General features: G+C 45.3%; 1 protein-coding gene across 1 annotated transcript in view; it reads left to right on the top strand.

The window, feature by feature from the left end:
- LOC126095578 (uncharacterized) overlaps nucleotides 1–17992 on the top strand; it is a 277083-nt gene that overhangs the window by 215226 nt on the left and 43865 nt on the right. Inside the window, exons 4-6 of the mRNA XM_049910354.1 lie at nucleotides 6199–6348; nucleotides 16080–16220; nucleotides 16272–16346. Of these exons, the coding sequence (XP_049766311.1) occupies nucleotides 6199–6348; nucleotides 16080–16220; nucleotides 16272–16346 (366 nt within the window). The remainder of the gene's footprint in view (nucleotides 1–6198; nucleotides 6349–16079; nucleotides 16221–16271; nucleotides 16347–17992) is intronic.

Genomic DNA, 17992 nt, shown 5'->3' on the forward strand with positions numbered 1-17992 from the left:
TTTCGCATAAATAACCGGCCGTTGATTTGCGTACGCGGTGATGGCGCCCGATAACTACGCAAATGGGTTTCACAGGATTAACATCAAGCGAATTTGGTCCCCGAGACATCAACGTGAGTTCGCGCTAATGCTCCTCTAAGCACTGTAACACGGGTCTGGCTTCGAAACACGGAGAACTGTACTGCTGAACTACACTCCTGGAAATGGAAAAAAGAACACATTGACACCGGTGTGTCAGACCCACCATACTTGCTCCGGACACTGAGAGAGGGCTGTACAAGCAATGATCACACGCACGGCACAGCGGACACACCAGGAACCGCGGTGTTGGCCGTCGAATGGCGCTAGCTACGCAGCATTTGTGCACCGCCGCCGTCAGTGTCAGCCAGTTTGCCGTGGCATACGGAGCTCCATCGCAGTCTTTAACACTGGTAGCATGCCGCGACAGCGTGGACGTGAACCGTATGTGCAGTTGACGGACTTTGAGCGAGGGCGTATAGTGGGCATGCGGGAGGCCGGGTGGACGTACCGCCGAATTGCTCAACACGTGGGGCGTGAGGTCTCCACAGTACATCGATGTTGTCGCCAGTGGTCGGCGGAAGGTGCACGTGCCCGTCGACCTGGGACCGGACCGCAGCGACGCACGGATGCACGCCAAGACCGTAGGATCCTACGCAGTGCCGTAGGGGACCGCACCGCCACTTCCCAGCAAATTAGGGACACTGTTGCTCCTGGGGTATCGGCGAGGACCATTCGCAACCGTCTCCATGAAGCTGGGCTACGGTCCCGCACACCGTTAGGCCGTCTTCAGCGATGAGAGTCGCTTCTGCCTTGGTGCCAATGATGGTCGTATGCGTGTTTGACGCCGTGCAGGTGAGCGCCACAATCAGGACTGCATACGACCGAGGCACACAGGGCCAACACCCGGCATCATGGTGTGGGGAGCGATCTCCTACACTGGCCGTACACCACTGGTGATCGTCGAGGGGACACTGAATAGTGCACGGTACATCCAAACCGTCATCGAACCCGTCGTTCTACCATTCCTAGACCGGCAACGGAACTTGCTGTTCCAACAGGACAATGCACGTCCGCCTGTATCCCGTGCCACCCAACGTGCTCTGGAAGGTGTAAGTCAACTACCCTGGCCAGCAAGATCTCCGGATCTGTCCCCCATTGAGCATGTTTGGGACTGGATGAAGCGTCGTCTCACGCGGTCTGCACGTCCAGCACGAACGCTGGTCCAACTGAGGCGCCAGGTGGAAATGGCATGGCAAGCCGTTCCACAGGACTACATCCAGCATCTCTACGATCGTCTCCATGGGAGAATAGCAGCCTGCATTGCTGCGAAAGGTGGATATACACTGTACTAGTGCCGACATTGTGCATGCTCTGTTGCCTGTGTCTATGTGCCTGTGGTTCTGTCAGTGTGATAATGTGATGTATCTGACCCCAGGAATGTGTCAATAAAGTTTCCCCTTCCTGGGACAATGAATTCACCGTGTTCTTATTTCAATTTCCGGGAGTGTATTACATCGCCGTCGGGGAAGACATCACGTGTGTAGGGATAGAGGTGGTTCGCAGCTTTCAGTTTGTCTTCGATTACTGCCACAAGTCCCGTGCAGGCACAGGAGAACGTCTGCCGTAGCACAACACCGCTCCCACTAGCCCGCGTCCGTGGCGCGCTGCACGTTTCGAGCCGCCGTTCACCTCGATGACGGCGTTTGTGGAGAAGACCGTCGACCCAATGTAGCCAAACTGTGATTACTCGAAGAGCCAACACGTTTTCAATGATGGACCGTCGAATCCTGATGGTTCCGTGCCCACTGCAATCGTAATTGACAATATCGTTGGGCCAAAATGTCACCACGTAGGGGTGGTCTGCTACGGAGCTCCATGTTCAACAATGTACCATGAACGGTGTGCTCCGAAACACTTCTGCGTGCACCAGCGTTGTGCTCTTTCGGTAGGGATGGTACAGATCACCATCTACCCTAGTTTACAGAGCAGACCAGTTACCGAACTCCACGTTCTGTGAAGAGTCGTGGACGTCCAACTATTTAGGGCCTAGTGGTAGTTCGACTGTTCTTCTACCTCTTTCCGTAGATGCTCACGACAACAATATGTGAAAATTCGATCAGCTTCGCCGTTTTACAGATATTTGTTCACAGGCTCTGCGTAGTAATGATCTGTCCTTTGTCAAAGTTGCTTGTCTCAATGGATTTCTTCATTTGCTACCCTATATCTTCGCTAGGGTGATATTCCTTCCGTGTCTGCTCTGCTTACATCCTTTTGTTAGCGTGTCATGTACCCGCAACGTCCCCAAGGCGTCATCGAACGTCGCGGTGGGCAGTGGTCATAATGTTTCGGCTGATCAGTGTTAAGAGCAATGAGTAGAAGGAGCTGTGATTTGTACTCATGTGATTTATGTGAAACGGTTTCCGACGTGGTAATGGATGAGGACGAGATTTATCAAACTTGGAACGCCGAATGATAAGTGGAGCTAGGTGTAAGTGACATTCCTTTTTGGCAATCATTAGCGAACTCAATAATTCGTGATCATACTGTCAAGAGCGTGCCGACAATACCCAATTTTAGATCTCATGACGTACAGCACAGCGGCCGACGGTCTTCACTCGATGACGGAGACCAACGCCATTTGCGTAGCGTTGTCAGTGCTAACAGACAAGTAACATTGCTTGAGATTAACACAGAAATCAATGTGGAACGTACCAAGAACGTATGTATTTGGACAGTGCGACGAAATTTGGCGTTAATGGGTCTGCAGCGCCTCTCCCGGCGTCGCGACCATATCGATGGGACAGTAGACTATTGGAAATCCAGGGCCAGGTCACATTAGTCCTCATTCCAGTTGGTAAGAGTTGACGACCGAACGTGGCACAGAACCCACGAAACAATGGACCTAGACACAGTGTAAGCTCGTGGTGGCTCCATAATAATGCCAGCTGTTTTTGCATATGGACTGCGTCCCCTGGTCTAACTGAACCGCCCATTCACTGGAAATTGTTATCTTCGACTACCTGGAGCGATTTAGTGTCATTTATATTCCTCAACAAATATCTAATTTTTATGGATGACAATGCACAACTGTTCCTACACTACTGGTCATTATAATTACAACACCAAGAAGAAATGCAGATGATAAATGAGTATTCATTGGACAAATATATCATACTAGAACTGATATGTGATTACAGTTTCACGCAATTTGGGTACATTGATCCTGAGTAAATCAGTATCCAGAAAAACCCCCTCTGGCCTTAATAATGGCCTTGATACGCCTGGGCCTTGAGTCCAACTGAGCTTGGATGGCGTGTAGAGGTACAGCTGCCCATGCAGCTTCAACACGATACTACAGTTCATCAAGAGTAATGACTGGCGTATTGTGACGAGCCAGTTGCTCGGCCACCAATGAACAGACGTTTTCAATTGGTGAGAAATCTGAAGAATGTGCTGGCTAAAGCAGCAGTCGCACATTTTGTGTATCCGGAAAGGCCCGTACAGGACTTGCAACATGCGGTCGTGAATTATCTTGCTGAAATGTAGGGTTTCGCAGGGATCGAATGAGGGACAAGAGGTGACCGAGACGTGTAACCAATGGCACCCCATACCATCACGCCGGGTGATACGCCAGTATGGCGATGACGAATACACACTTCCCATGTGCGTTACCCGCGATGTCACCAAATAGGATGCGACCATCATGATGCTGTAAACAGATCCTGGATTCGTCCGAAAAAATGACATTTTGCCATCCGTGCACCCAGGTTCGTCGTTGAATACACCATCGCAGGCGCTCCTGTCTGTGATGCAGCGTCAAGGGTAACATCAACCATGCTGCTCCAAACGTCGTCGAACTGTTCGTGCAGATGGTTGTTGTCTTGCAAACGTCCCCTTATGCTGACTCAGGGATCGAGACGCGGCTGCACGATCCGGTACAGCCATGTGGATAAGATGCCTGTCATCTCGACTGCTAGTGATACGAGGCCGTTGGGATCCAGCACGGCTTTCCGTATTACCGTCCTGAACGCACCGATTCCATATTCTGCTAACAATCATTGGATCTCGACCAACGCGAGCAGAATTGTCGCTATACGATAAACCGCAATCGCGATAGGCTACAATGCAACCTTTATCAAATCCTCCTTACACGAGGCATCACAACAACGTTTCGCCAGACAACACGGTCAACTGCTTTTTGTGTATGAGAGAAACGTTCCTCATGTCAGCACGTTGTAGGTGTCGCCACCGTCTGAATGCTGTGAAAACCTAATCATTTGCATATGACAGCATCTTCTTCCTTTCAGTTAAATTTCGCGTGTGTAGCACGTCATCTTCGTGCTGTAGTGATTTTAATGGGCAGTAGTGTAATTGGTTTGAATGACGTTCTGGGCAATCAGAGCGAATGATTTGGCCACACAGATCGCCCAAAATGAATCCTATCGAACATTGGTAGGACATAATCGAGAGGCCAGTTCTTGCAAAAAATATTCCACCGGCAGCACTTTCGCATTTATGGACGGCTATACAGGCAGCATGGCTCAGTATTTCTGCAGGTTACTTGCAACGTTCCATGACACGTTGAGTTGCTGCATTAAGCTGGTCACGATACTACGAGGTATCACATGAGTTTTGTCACGTAAGTGTAAGAATGCCGTGACATCAGTGACTGTGTTTTTGCTTGGACATACACTTCTGGAAATGGAAAAAAGAACACATTGACACCGGTGTGTCAGACCCACCATACTTGCTCCGGACACTGCGAGAGGGCTGTACAAGCAATGATCACACGCACGGCACAGCGGACACACCAGGAACCGCGGTGTTGGCCGTCGAATGGCGCTAGCTGCGCAGCATTTGTGCACCGCCGCCGTCAGTGTCAGCCAGTTTGCCGTGGCATACGGAGCTCCATCGCAGTCTTTAACACTGGTAGCATGCCGCGACAGCGTGGACGTGAACCGTATGTGCAGTTGACGGACTTTGAGCGAGGGCGTATAGTGGGCATGCGGGAGGCCGGGTGGACGTACCGCCGAATTGCTCAACACGTGGGGCGTGAGGTCTCCACAGTACATCGATGTTGTCGCCAGTGGTCGGCGGAAGGTGCACGTGCCCGTCGACCTGGGACCGGACCGCAGCGACGCACGGATGCACGCCAAGACCGTAGGATTCTACGCAGTGCCGTAGGGGACCGCACCGCCACTTCCCAGCAAATTAGGGACACTGTTGCTCCTGGGGTATCGGCGAGGACCATTCGCAACCGTCTCCATGAAGCTGGGCTACGGTCCCGCACACCGTTAGGCCGTCTTCCGCTCAAGCCCCAACATCGTGCAGCCCGCCTCCAGTGGTGTCGCGACAGGCGTGAATGGAGGGACGAATGGAGAGGTGTCGTCTTCAGCGATGAGAGTCGTTTCTGCCTTGGTGCCAATGATGGTCGTATGCGTGTTTGGCGCCGTGCAGGTGAGTGCCACAATCAGGACTGCATACGACCGAGGCACACAGGGCCAACACCCGGCATCATGGTGTGGGGAGCGATCTCCTACACTGGCCGTACACCACTGGTGATCGTCGAGGGGACACTGAATAGTGCACGGTACATCCAAACCGTCATCGAACCCATCGTTCTACCATTCCTAGACCGGCAAGGGAACTTGCTGTTCCAACAGGACAATGCTCGTCCGCATGTATTCCGTGCCACCCAACGTGCTCTAGAAGGTGTAAGTCAACTACCCTGGCCAGCAAGATCTCCGGATCTGTCCCCCATTGAGCATGTTTGGGACTGGATGAAGCGTCGTCTCACGCGGTCTGCACGTCCAGCACGAACGCTGGTCCAACTGAGGCGCCAGGTGGAAATGGCATGGCAAGCCGTTCCACAGGACTACATCCAGCATCTCTACGATCGTCTCCACGGGAGAATAGCAGCCTGCATTGCTGCGAAAGGTGGATATACACTGTACTAGTGCCGACATTGTGCATGCTCTGTTGCCTGTGTATATGTGCCTGTGGTTCTGTCAGTGTGATCATGTGATGTATCTGACCCCAGGAATGTGTCAATAAAGTTTCCCCTTCCTGGGACAATGAATTCACGGTGTTCTTATTTCAATTTCCAGGAGTGTAGTTTATTGTACAAGAAGCCGGGGAGGGTGTATACGGAAGTGCTGTGTGTTGCCGGTGGAGCAGTTCCCGGGCTGCCGGGCGGCGTGCCGCTTCTTCGCGGAGTTCCGGGCGTCGCCGCAGCAGCAGCGCCAGCTGCAGCCGGTGCGCGAGACGAGCGCGGCCGACCTGCTAGTGGTGCTGGGCGTCGAGCTGCGCTGGCCGCGGCCGCCGCGCGCAGGGGCGGGCGCAGGAGCGGGGGCGGGCGCCGACGCCGACGCAGGCCGGCTCGTCTACGTCGTCATGTGGCGCCCCAACGACACCGCCCGCTGGGCACAGGTCACCCAGGTCAGTCAGTCGCCAGTCCCTCTCTCTCTATCATCTGTCATCTGTCTACTTCCTGAAGTCTCTATGCCGTTTCTTACGTCAAACAAGTACCTTTACAATTTACAGTGTTGGCATACTTACTGTTACATTAAATAGTATATCAAAGCTATTTCAGCAGTAACAATTGGTAGGGGGGAGGGGGAAGGGGAAGGTTCCAACAAATAACAGTTATTGAGTTTTATTCTTTTTTATTACATACTGTCGAAAATTGTAGTGACAAACTACACACTTTTGCACATAGAAATCTCTAATTAATTGTAGAATTATACCGTTAGAATGGCTACAATAAAGAATAGAGAAAAGGTTGATAAAGTTTTAATTTGCGCCACCAACGGGGCATGTTCCAACATACCATAATTTTACAGATAAGAGTAATACCTGACATGAGAGAAGTGTCTTAATTGTGTCCACAGTCTGCACACACGTAATGGGGCAGGAGCTTCTTTTAAAAAACAGACATAATTTCTGATAGGATAGCAGCAATCAGTGATTTTAGAATGTTACTTATAATCCGTCTTGATTGCAAAATTTTGTTTTTTCATATGACCGGTTTCGGTTCATCCAGGACCATCTTCAGATCTGATATTTCGGTTACAGGAGTAACCCGTCCAAATCCAGCAACTTTCACATGCTACGCCAATTTTATGTGACGTAGCATGTGAAAGTTGCTAGATTTGGACGGGTTACTCCTGTAACCGAAATATCAGATCTGAAGATGGTTCTGGATGATCTGAAACCGGTCATATGAGTAAAAAAAAATTTGAAATCGAGACGGATTATAAGTAACATTGGAGCTTCTTTTGCTGGTCTGGTTTGCCTAATAAAATGTTGAGAAATGCTGCAAAAGATTGCTCCACCATCCATCCAGAACCTGTGGCAGCACCAGTGCATCCAAAGGGCCCGTCACCGATAATACGATCGTTAAAAGTTTTTCTTGGAAAAATAATCATGGGTGGAATGAGTGTCCCCCGTGCACATATAGCAGCTGCTGCTGATACCGATTCTCCCCGTTCAGCAGTTTTACAACTTTGTGTACAATTATTCCGTTTGGCTTCAACTCTGTAGTTACACCCTTTTCATCCATGTTCCGTCCGCCCCTGGTTACTGAGTGGTCAGCGCGACGGATTGTCATATTAACGGCCGGGTTCGACTCCCGGCTGGGTCAGAGAATTCCTCCGCTCAGGGACTGGGTGTTGTGTTGTCCTTATCATCATCATTTCATTCCCATCGACACACAAGTGGCGTCAATTCGAAAGACTTGCACCAGGCGAACGGTCTACCCAACGGGTGGCTCTAGCCACACGGCATTTATATTTCCATCCCTATTCAAGTTTTGGAAGGGGAAAGAGTGTACCGAGGGTACACAACTCGTAATTTTTGGAAAATCTCCCTGACCTTTTTCCTACAGATAGTGTTATACTTCCCAGACTTGTGCTTTCAGGTTGTCTGATGGAGAGATCAGTGTTTCTCTCCAAAAATCCTGAAAGCCAGTCGGCTCCAGCTATTTTCTTTTGTGACCTTATGCCCATGATGATGGCATTTTCATATTAAACTATTCTGCACAAAGATATTCCAGTTTTCGAACTTCGTCTTTGGTCAACCCGAACATAATTTCGCTGGACCTCAAGATATAGTATATTTTCCTGATTGTCTGGAAACACTTTGCCGGCACGGGTGGCCGAGCGGTTCTAGGCGCTACATTCTGGAACCGCGCGACCACTACGGTCGCATGTTCGAATCCTGCCTCGGGCATGGATGTGTGTGATGTCCTTACGTTAGTTAGGTTTAAGTAGTTCTAAGTTCTAGGGGACTGATGACCTCAGAAGTTAAGTCCCATAGTGCTCAGAGCCATTTGAACCATTTTGGAAACACTTTCATGTGTTTAAAGTACCCACAAGTAATTTCCGTCTGTCTCCTTTTACTTTTTGATGAAACGACATAGGGTACAGCCGCTAATATTAAATTGTTTTGCCCTTTTTCTAACAGAACAGTCGCTCTTTCCTCCATTTTCCAGAACCAAAGTGACTGTTCTCTGCGTTACGTCTAAACGTGTCCTACCTTTTTCTATGTTGCGTTTTTAATGACGCATTTTCTTTACTTGAATATAAAAATTTAGACTGAATAAACGTAAAATACAAGAACAAGTAAAATAAAATCATTACATTATCCAGCAGTCATAAAAATTCGACCTAACCAAGAGTGGGGTAAGTTGAAACACTGTGTTGCAATATGCCCCGCTTGGCTCCGCCACATAAATCACAAGTAAATACCCCGTCAGTGACTTTAACCTAAAATCAGTTATTACATTGTTAAACTACAAATGTAACCATTTATGTGTTGTGAAATCTAATGTTTGTCACCGAACGTGTTATTTTTACACAACGTTTTTGAAACTGTAAACTGTTACTCACCACTGACAATTTTGATCAAAGAAAGAGAACACAAAGAAAAAGGTCTTCTCGCGCAGACTCTGACCATCTCAGTGAGGATAACACGCAGTTGAAAGTTCCCCCACACGATGGCAGCACCTGATAGGATACTTCGCGAAAAAATGCAGATGTTGCAATTTCCCCTGCTGCAACATGCCCCTCTCTCCCCAGTACTATTTTATTTACAAGGTGTTCGGAAATTCCCGTTACAAACTTCTAGGACTTGTAGAGGAGAATGAATACATTATATTTTTAATTGCAACCCATGTTCGGAAACCTTATAGTTTCCGTTCTACAACGTTTTAATTAAGATGTGTAAGGCGTCCACGTCTGCAGAGGGAAAGAGAAAAGTTGCAGAGTTGTTTGTTCTGGTACGCAATACAGTAGGCAGGATGATGTGTGCAGGAGCAGGATCAGCTGGCACGATTTCTGGCAGCTGCGCTAGAAACTGAAGAGGCGCCTGGTTTCCAGAACATGCTTCGTAGGTACAATGTCTGTAACATCGTTAATGGTTGCCACATCGAGCTGTTGTTATAACCCATCATTACTGTTCTGTACGTACAATACGTTAGGTTCCTTTTTGTTTTGGAATCGTGTAAACACATAATATTTAAGCGTTCATGAAGACAAATGTGCTTAAGTGAAAAAATTGAGGTTTCGTTATGTTTGCTTCCGAATTGTCGCCTAATAATTTTACTGCGTCACGCCTAATTAAATACCTCAAGCAGAAGTGAATGAATTAAACATCTGATCTGAAACCGTCGTAGAGCGGCTGTATAATAATTGAACAGGCTTTTGCACGTAAAATTTGCTATGAGTACAAGACTACGCATTGTCGCGCACCATTTGTCACATATTTTTTCGAAACTGTTGTGACTAAGTTTTGTATTATCAATTTCTCTTCATTATTTAATTATTACATGTTTGCCTATTTGTTGTATCTGCTCTTGGTGGGCAATAATTCATGCGTGATAGGCGAGCAGTCTCTAATCGGGACCAGTTTTCCTTGCGACATACAGTAATACAATGTGAATTTACAAAGACGGTCAGAAATGAGGATGACAGGACTTACAGGTAGAACATGATTAAGTGTTGCTTGTCTTGATCTAGATTCAGTTGCATTTAGGTAGTCTGTTACATGTATAATGCCGATAGAAACATCGGCCGCCTAATGAGGCGCTCCCGTTGAGACAACTGTATTGCGTTTTGATAAAATGCCCGTTGTGGTTGTATTTAATGAGAGTACCGTAAAATTGGGTTATTTGGTGATGCTTCAAGACCTTTTATAACATAGTCAGATGCAAATACGTACTGTGACGTTTAATTTCCGCGTATAAGAATATTTTGTTGCTTTATTATTTAATATTGATAGCAATAAAGTTTTTATTAGCAATGAAGTATTCGGCGCATTGAATATTGATTGCCACAAAGTTATCCCCTCCCTAGCTCAGGGTGACATAGTGACTTGAAATGTAATACAGAGAAATTAGAGTTAAATTCACCTGTCGGAAACATGAAGTGACCTAGTATTTCTGTATGATACACAGTTATAGCTTTGTTACAGGTTCACGCACGCAGTTTTGTGTTATTTCATCCACACACGGAAGAACATTTGTCACAAAGTTTGCCAGTTTGGTGACTTAAATTTTTGTAATTTTCCTAAAGTCCTTATAATTATAGGTCTATCCTAACTGAAACAAAATAAGAACGTAAGAATAGACAGAACTACATTAAACAAGATAATTAAACACAAGTTTTCCATACTTACGCATCTGTTCAGTGGAACTGTATGAGAAAGAAAGCAGATCCCAACACTAATATTGTAGCACAGGTTATTTTGTAAACTGTTAGGCACTTATGTACAAATTCATTGGTATAAGAGGAAAAAACGAGTGTATTAAATGTTTAACACAATATTCTGAGCAACTGCATGTTTTATTCAGAAACAATGGCTTCCTGCGAAATATCACTTTCTCTTCTTTACAAAACCATCCAAAAAAGTGCCTAATTTCATTAATGAGACTTATTTTCTACAATGACAATTTCAGTAGTCACACTTGATTCTCGGGCATATGTGCTTTCACCGGCCTGCGGAAATATCTAATCGCTGAAGAATTTTTTTTGTAAAATTTAACTGTGACACAGAAAGACCGACAAGTAACATATCTGTATCGGTTTACCTTTAGTTAGTCAGTTCTTCAAAGTTATTGGCAATAGCAGGATGTTTCGAAGAAACCTACGAACACGTTTTTGCATCTCCAAACGAAATGGCTTTGGAATCAAGTGTAATGCACTTACTTGTAACTTTCGTCTCTAGCGACAGGAATGTCCAAGAACGCAAGGCAGCAGAGCTGTATACTATATGTAGACCCGAATTATAATACTTAAAAATAAAAAGCTGGAGCGCGTTGTTGTCATAAACTGATGTATCAGTCACAAAATTTCCCAGTTTTACGATAGTTTATTGAGGTGTTGCTACTTAATGTTGAAGAGGTTCAATTAATTCCACGATCTTGGGACACATATGCCTTATTATCTGGAAAAAGGCAGTATAAGGCAAAGGTACGTGTAGCAGTCTTTCGGATTACACGAGTTAACTGGAGAGGGGTTGGGGTAAGGGAGTTTGTCAGTTAATGTTCCATGGGTCATTTTGCACTGTAGACGGTAATGATGTGGAACGAGCAGTTTTACATCCACATTGCAAATTAATTTGTACATGCGATTACATGCCTTTTTTCCTACAGAGTAGGAGGAGTTGTCAGAGAGAAACTTTGTCAGTTTGTTATCAGGTTTTACTTTGCTCTCAGTCAGACGTTTCATTAATGGGTAACGTATCAAAATTTTTTGTTTCAGCAATGTGCACACCTCTTTGTTGTAAGGACAACATTAATATTAAATAAAGTCATTTTTCCTTGTGGTATTGTAATTATGTACCTTATTGTTTGTTTTCAACTGTAGTGGATTATTTACAACATAATTCATGAGGGAATAAATATACTGTGAAGCAGTACTCCGAATGCCCACCCAACAGGTGGCGAGTACCACATATTATTCTTACAGCACGTTTTTGCGCGGTGGAGACTTTCTTTCTTAAAGATGAGTTATCTCGAAACATTATAACATATGGCGTTATTCAATGAAAATGTGCAAAATATGTCTCTCCCCAAGATTTAAAATTATTCTAATTCCAAATGTAGCTGAACTAAGTTGTTTTAAGAGTTACTAATTGTGTTTCACCCAATTTAAATTCTCATTTATATGGACCCCTAAGAATTTTTAAATTTCAAACCTATTTATTATTTCTCCTCCGTATGTTATACTTATCGTTGGTGTAGTACCTGTAGATATGCAGAACTAAATACCTTGTGTCTTTTTAAAACTGATTGTGAGAACACTCGCAGGAGGCCAGTCATGTTTCTGAACATACAAGGTATGCTTGCAAATGCTTGGGCTGATTGCAATCCTATTACTTGAATTGCTAAGTACAACTTTCTGGATTCTTTTCGTTGGATATGACATTATCCATTGTTTGGCTATACCATCAGTCCCACAAAACGTCAATTTATCTAAGAGAATATTGTGATTCCAATGTCAAATGTGTTAGAGAGGTCTCAGAAAATACCCACCGGAGCTGTTTTATTATTCAGTGCGTTGGACTGTAAGCATAATTATAGAATGCATCAAGAAATGTGAGCCCAATTTGCAACACATTCGGCTTATTATCTGTAAAAAGTAATGTGAAGGTAGGGTGCCTAAAGCGACTTTAGGATCCGGGTGGTACAGGAAGCGGTGACATAAAAAGCCAAAAGTGGACAAATCCTTGGTGTTTGAGATTAGCTTAGGTTAGAACGCTAAAAAGTAGTAGTTCTTATGACAGTTGACCAATAGGTATGGTTGTCGGGGTTGTGCAGCTTAGAAGAGAATGGCATGACCATCTTCTAAATCTGAAGGCTGTCCGTTGTCGCTGAAACACTTCTCCCCTGCTATTTGTTGTTCTCTTCATTTTTCGATAATTGTGGCACTTCGTCGCTGCCAGCAGATCTTCAACTATTTCCTTTCTTGGCACCTCTACGGATTTGTTTGGCAATATCTGTCGTGCCAATATCAGTATTACAAAGTTATTACTCGTATAGTTCAATAAATGGCCTAAAAGGTTCTTTTTTTCCTTTCTTGCATGGTTGTTATGAGGATTCGCTGTTCATTGTTCTCTTTCAAAACATTATAATTGGCTTATCTTTCCGTGTAGCTGGTCCTCTTTAGTCTTCCCTAAAGCAACATTTCCGTCACTTCGAAGCACTTCCTGTCAGCCGTCAGTAGTGTGCAGCTGTCGGAGAGATACAGGAGCCCACTCCAGCTGAATATTTTGTATAGTGTTTTCTCTTTTGTACACTAAACGACTTGTTCACTGGTAGATTTCCTTATTCACTGAAAGAGCGCTTAGCTGTTGCAGTCTTTTTCCAAATTCCATGAAGCATCTGATGTCTACTGTAAGTAAAAGCAAAATTTTAGAACCTTTATATTTTATTTCCCTAAATTTGGATGTCAAGTGATTTCTCATTTCTAGTTGCTTACTATAATAGTTTCGACTATTAATTTTAGGTACATATTTCTTAGAAACTATACTTTGCATACGCTTTCAACGTCAGTAAATGTTATTGAGAGAATGGGAATTCCAGAAAAAAATCACGATTATTAGGAAGTTTCGTTTATTTTTGACACAATCACTTTTTTGTGACAGTATCACAGCAGGTTTCTGCCTAAAATAGCCATATTCAGATGATTTGAGGGGCATTTGATGAACAAATGTTAATGCATTGTCGACTAAACAGATTTCTCCTATTGTGTTTAGTTGACAACGCATCAGGATTTGATCACGAAATGCCGCCCATAGTATCTAAAGATATCTAACGTTGCCTGAAACCTATTGTGATAATGTCTTACATATTTTCTAACATTGTCCTCAGATGTTTTGAAAGAGTTTGTGCGCCACACTTCGATTTTAGGTATGTTTAATAGTGTTCTTCTAGCTTTACAGTGTAACTGTCTATCTTTCAAGATCACTTCGAGTTTCCCTCAGTCAGTTCAGTCGAATGAGTTTTCAAGATCAAAGAACAGTATGTAAGTATCACTGTTTCATCCTAACTTCTGTAGCAAGCTCGTGAGTGCTTCTCTGATGAATATTTTTGGTCCAAATCCAGAGTGAACGTCCTCGGTTGTCGAAGATGATAGAGAAATGGTACCAGGCGACCTTGTGACTGTCCACCGCCGATGTATTCTTTTTTGTTGTGGATGTCAGCATTAATCTCATCGATGTGAAATTTAAAATTATCCAGGCAAATTAAATGTTCGAAGATATTTGCACTGGACACCTGCCAGTCATCTTCAGATGAGCCATAGTCTTCGTGGCTCACCCGAAGACGAATCGCAGGTGTCCAGTCGAAATGTCGTGGAGTGCAGTTTACGACGATCGGTTCAAATTCGCGAAATCTCTTCTAACACACTCATGGTTTTCCAGTTCAGGAGGTCTGTTATATCACCTCTGAGATGAGCGAGGGAGACAGTGACGCTGAAAATATTCAAGAAAGCGTCGGAGCCGTGACAGTCCCGATGACATTCACCGTATTCTCTACTATAGTTCAATTCTTTTATCTTGGTGGCTCGCGCATGCCCGCCCAGACGCGGGAGATTGCTGCGTTGCCAGTTACACACGCACGCGCTAAGAGAAGCAGCGCCATAGTACAGCATAGTTCGCAAGCTTACGTTTAGGGGGGAGAGCGCAGTTTATGAAGTAAAGCGACCACGGCCGCATTAACCCTTTCACTGCTACAGATACGTGCTCCCCGTATTCCGCGCTGTGCGCGATTTTGTCACTGCACTGCTCACCTGTGCAGACACATGGTGTTCCAACTGCTTTGACACTCTTATCATTCGATTTTATATGAAATTTAGGTATCTTGTCCACATTTCATCCTCAACATTGTGGCAACTAAAATCGACCATATGGAAACTATACGCTACAGACTTTTATCTCTACAAACTCTTCAAAATTTCGTGTAATGGTTTACTACATTTAATGCTGCACAATAACTGCGTTGAACATAGAAACAAAATGAAGTCATTTGTGGGGGGAAGGTATCAGTCAAGAAGATGTGTAAAAATCCAATTTTTGGGCCAAACAGTTTTTGTTAAATCGAATGATAAGTGTGTAAAAGCAGTGGGAACACCATGTGTCTGTACAGGCGAGCAGTGCAGTGATGACAAAATCGCGCACAGCGCGGAATGCGGGGATCACCTATCTGCAGCAGCGAAAGGGTTAATGAAGAGACAAAGCACTAGAAATTTCAAAAAAATTGCATTCAAACGATTAAAATTCGTGAAGTAAGACGCTTCGATATTGTTTTTAAATAAAGAAAATATTCAGCACTGTACAAGGTTTGAATTCAGAACCCTTCGCTCATTAGCTTAACACCTTCACCGTTACGCTAACGTAGCTTGTCTCACAGTGTAACATCATGAGGGTCTCACAATATAACTTCATGAGGACTCTAACACGTAACGCAAAATACTGACAAACACTGTTGGTATGACTATGAATTACTCACACTTCGTCGAAGTACAATAGGAAATAAAAAATTACTGCTGTTCTTCATTGCCAAAAAGGCGGTTCGTGGGACTGATACAAACACCTTCCCTTGCTATCGCCCGAATTAGGAGTATTATTGATTGTTTGGTTTAATTAATTAATGGAATATGAAGCAACTGGTATAAAGAATGCTTTTTCCAAACTTTCTATAAAAGAAAGTCTGCTATCAAGACATCGCTTTTGTTCAGTTACTTTATTTATGACTGAACGTTTCTAAAACTGAAGACACTCGTCTGTGCTCTGCACTGCAGTCGAGCTCTGGCAACGTCGTTCTCTGTTCATTGGCTGGCTGTGTTTTGTGACGTCAGATGCGCAGAACGAACCTAAACTCGGCCGCCAACATAAATGACGCGCACTTTAGTGGCTTTGGGGGTGTGAGTGGAGTCAACATGTTTGGGCATCGCTGGGCAAGAAGCCAGATAGTCAGCAATGAACGGAACAGGTAGCAGTGCAGTTACGGACGGCACGGAGTGGCGGCGCTGACGGCGCGTCCCGGTCGGCTGTTGCAGACGCTGGAGCGCAGGGCGCGGCTGCCCGCGACGCCGGGCGCTTCGGAGCCGCGGCAGGTGGCGGCGGGGTCTGCGCGGGTGCTGGTGGTGGACCCGGGCGGCCTGCGCACCGTCTACACGCCCGCGGGCGCCCGACAGCCCGCGGCTGACGCCGACGCCGACGCCGCCGCAGCGGCCGCCGCAGTGGCCGCCACGCTGGGCGGCGGCGCCGCCGCGCTGGGGACCGGACTCGTGGCCGCGCCCGCCGGCTGGGTGCTGCCGGAGGAGGTAGCTACACTGAAGCCCCCGTCTAGTGTCCAGCCTCTAACATTCCACTGCTTGCTCTCTATCGCTTTCCACCTTTACAGCAAGTCTTCCGGTCCAGGCTGTATACCAATTAAGTTCCTTTCAGAGCATGCTGATGCAACAGCTCCACAGATGACCGTCATATACAACCGCTTGCGCTACGAAAGATCCGTACCCAAAGACTGGGAAGTTGCACAGCTGAAACAATATTCAAGAGAGGTAGTGGGAGTAATTCACTAAATTGCTGGCCCGCATCATTAACGTCGATATGCAGCAGGATTTTTGAATATAATATTGTTTCGAACGTTATTAATTACATCGAAGAGAACTGTCTATTGACACACAGTCAACCTGGATCTAGACAACTGCATTCTTATGAAACACAACTAGCTCTTTACTCACACGAAGTGTTGAGTCCTATTGACAATGCATTTCAGATTTTTCCGTATTTCTAGATTTGCAATAGCCTTTCGACACTGTACCAAACAAGCGGCTTGTAGTGACATTGCCTACTTACGGAATATCATCTCACTTACGCTACTGGATTCCCGATTTTCTTTCAGTTCGTAGTAAGTGACGAAGAGTTATCGACTATAATAGGAGTGATTTCTGACGTTCCCCAAGGTAGTGCTATAAACCCTCTGCAGATCCTTGTCTATATATACCATTTAGGAGACAATATGACCAGCCGTCTTAGGTTGTTTACCGATGATGCTGCCGTTTATCGTCTAGTAAAGTCATCAGAAGCTCATAACAAATTGCAAAACGATTTAGAAGATATATCAGTAAAAATTGTCAATCAACTCTAAATAATGAAAAATTAGAGCTCATCCACATGGGTGCTAAAAGTTATCCGTTGAACTTCGCTTACACAATAAATCAGCCAAATATAAAGGCCATAAATTCAACTGAATACGCACGAATTACAGTCAAGAATAACTTAAATTGGAAAGAAGACATTGAAAATGTTGTGGGGAAGGCAAACCAGAGACTGCGTTTACTGGCAGAACACCTACAAAATGTAGCAGAACTACTAGACTGCCTACATTACGCTTGTCCGTTCTGTTTAGGACTACTGTTGCCCGGCCGCAGTGGCCGAGCGGCTCTAGGTGCTTCAGTCTCGAACCGAACGACCGCTACGGCCGCAGGTTCGAATCCTGCCTCCGGCATGGATGTGTGTGATGTCCTTAGGTTAGTTAGGTTTAAGTAGTTCTAAGTTCTAGGGGACTAATGACCTCAGATGTTAAGCTCCACAGTGCTCAGAGCCATTTGAACCAAGTACTGCTGCGCACTCTGGGATCCTTACCAGATAAGTTTAACGGAGTGAAGCGAGGAAGTTCAAAGAAGAGCAGCACGTTATTATCGCGAAATAGGGGAGAGAGTGCTACTGACATGATACAGGATTTGGATCGACATAATTAAAACAAAGGCGTTTTTCGTTGCGGCGGACTCTTCTTACGAAATTTCAGTCACCAACTTTCTCCTCCAAATGCGAAAATACTTTGTTGACGCCGACCTACATACGGAGCTACGATCATCATAATAAAAGAACGGAAATGAGACCTCTTACGGAAAGGTATATGCGGCCGTTTTCTACCGCGCACTGGAAGAATGGAAAACTATTGTGA

This window comes from Schistocerca cancellata, chromosome 8 (genome assembly GCF_023864275.1).
Source record: "Schistocerca cancellata isolate TAMUIC-IGC-003103 chromosome 8, iqSchCanc2.1, whole genome shotgun sequence".
NCBI lineage: Eukaryota > Metazoa > Arthropoda > Insecta > Orthoptera > Acrididae > Schistocerca > Schistocerca cancellata.